The 463-nt window shown below is 65.7% G+C and overlaps 1 protein-coding gene across 1 annotated transcript in view; it reads right to left on the bottom strand.

The window, feature by feature from the left end:
* The window catches only part of PPFIA1 (protein tyrosine phosphatase, receptor type, f polypeptide (PTPRF), interacting protein (liprin), alpha 1), a 42505-nt gene that overhangs the window by 12203 nt on the left and 29839 nt on the right, over nt 1-463 (bottom strand). Inside the window, 1 exon segment of the mRNA XM_012734322.1 lies at nt 71-173. Coding sequence (XP_012589776.1) covers nt 71-173 — 103 coding nt within the window.

Here is a 463-nt window from a genome sequence, read left to right as displayed (position 1 = left end):
GTGCAGCTCCCACGGCCGTCAGAGGGCAGAGCGCGACCGCACCTCCCTCCTGTGTGCTGCCGTCACAGGCCTTTCCAGAAGGCTCCGCCCCAAAGACGGAGGCCGGAAGATGGCCGAGGCGGAGAGGACGGGCCGCCATGTCAGGCATGGACAGCCGCTTGCCGTTCTCAGTCCTGGGCCTGAGGCAGCTGTGCCCTCAGATTCCCGCAGGAGACGTCGGACTCTGCTCTCTAGAGACGCTGCGGCCGGTCAGTGTACCTGAGGGGCGCTGGGCTTCTCTAACCGCTAAGCCTGAAGCGCCACGAGTGAACTGGCCAGTGTGAAAGTCAGGCGGAGGCCTGAGTGCCACTCGGGGAGCCGCGAGGGGCCCGGCCAGAGGGCGGCGCGGGCGAGCAGGCCGCCAAGCTAAGGCAACGAGGGCAAACTTTTAGGGGCAAATAAGCAGAGTCCTCAGTCATGAAGA

Source organism: Condylura cristata, unplaced genomic scaffold, assembly GCF_000260355.1.
Source record: "Condylura cristata isolate star-nosed mole 26May11 unplaced genomic scaffold, ConCri1.0 scaffold00054, whole genome shotgun sequence".
NCBI classification, from domain to species: Eukaryota; Metazoa; Chordata; class Mammalia; order Eulipotyphla; family Talpidae; genus Condylura; species Condylura cristata.
This window is presented reverse-complemented; position numbering and strand designations above follow the sequence as displayed.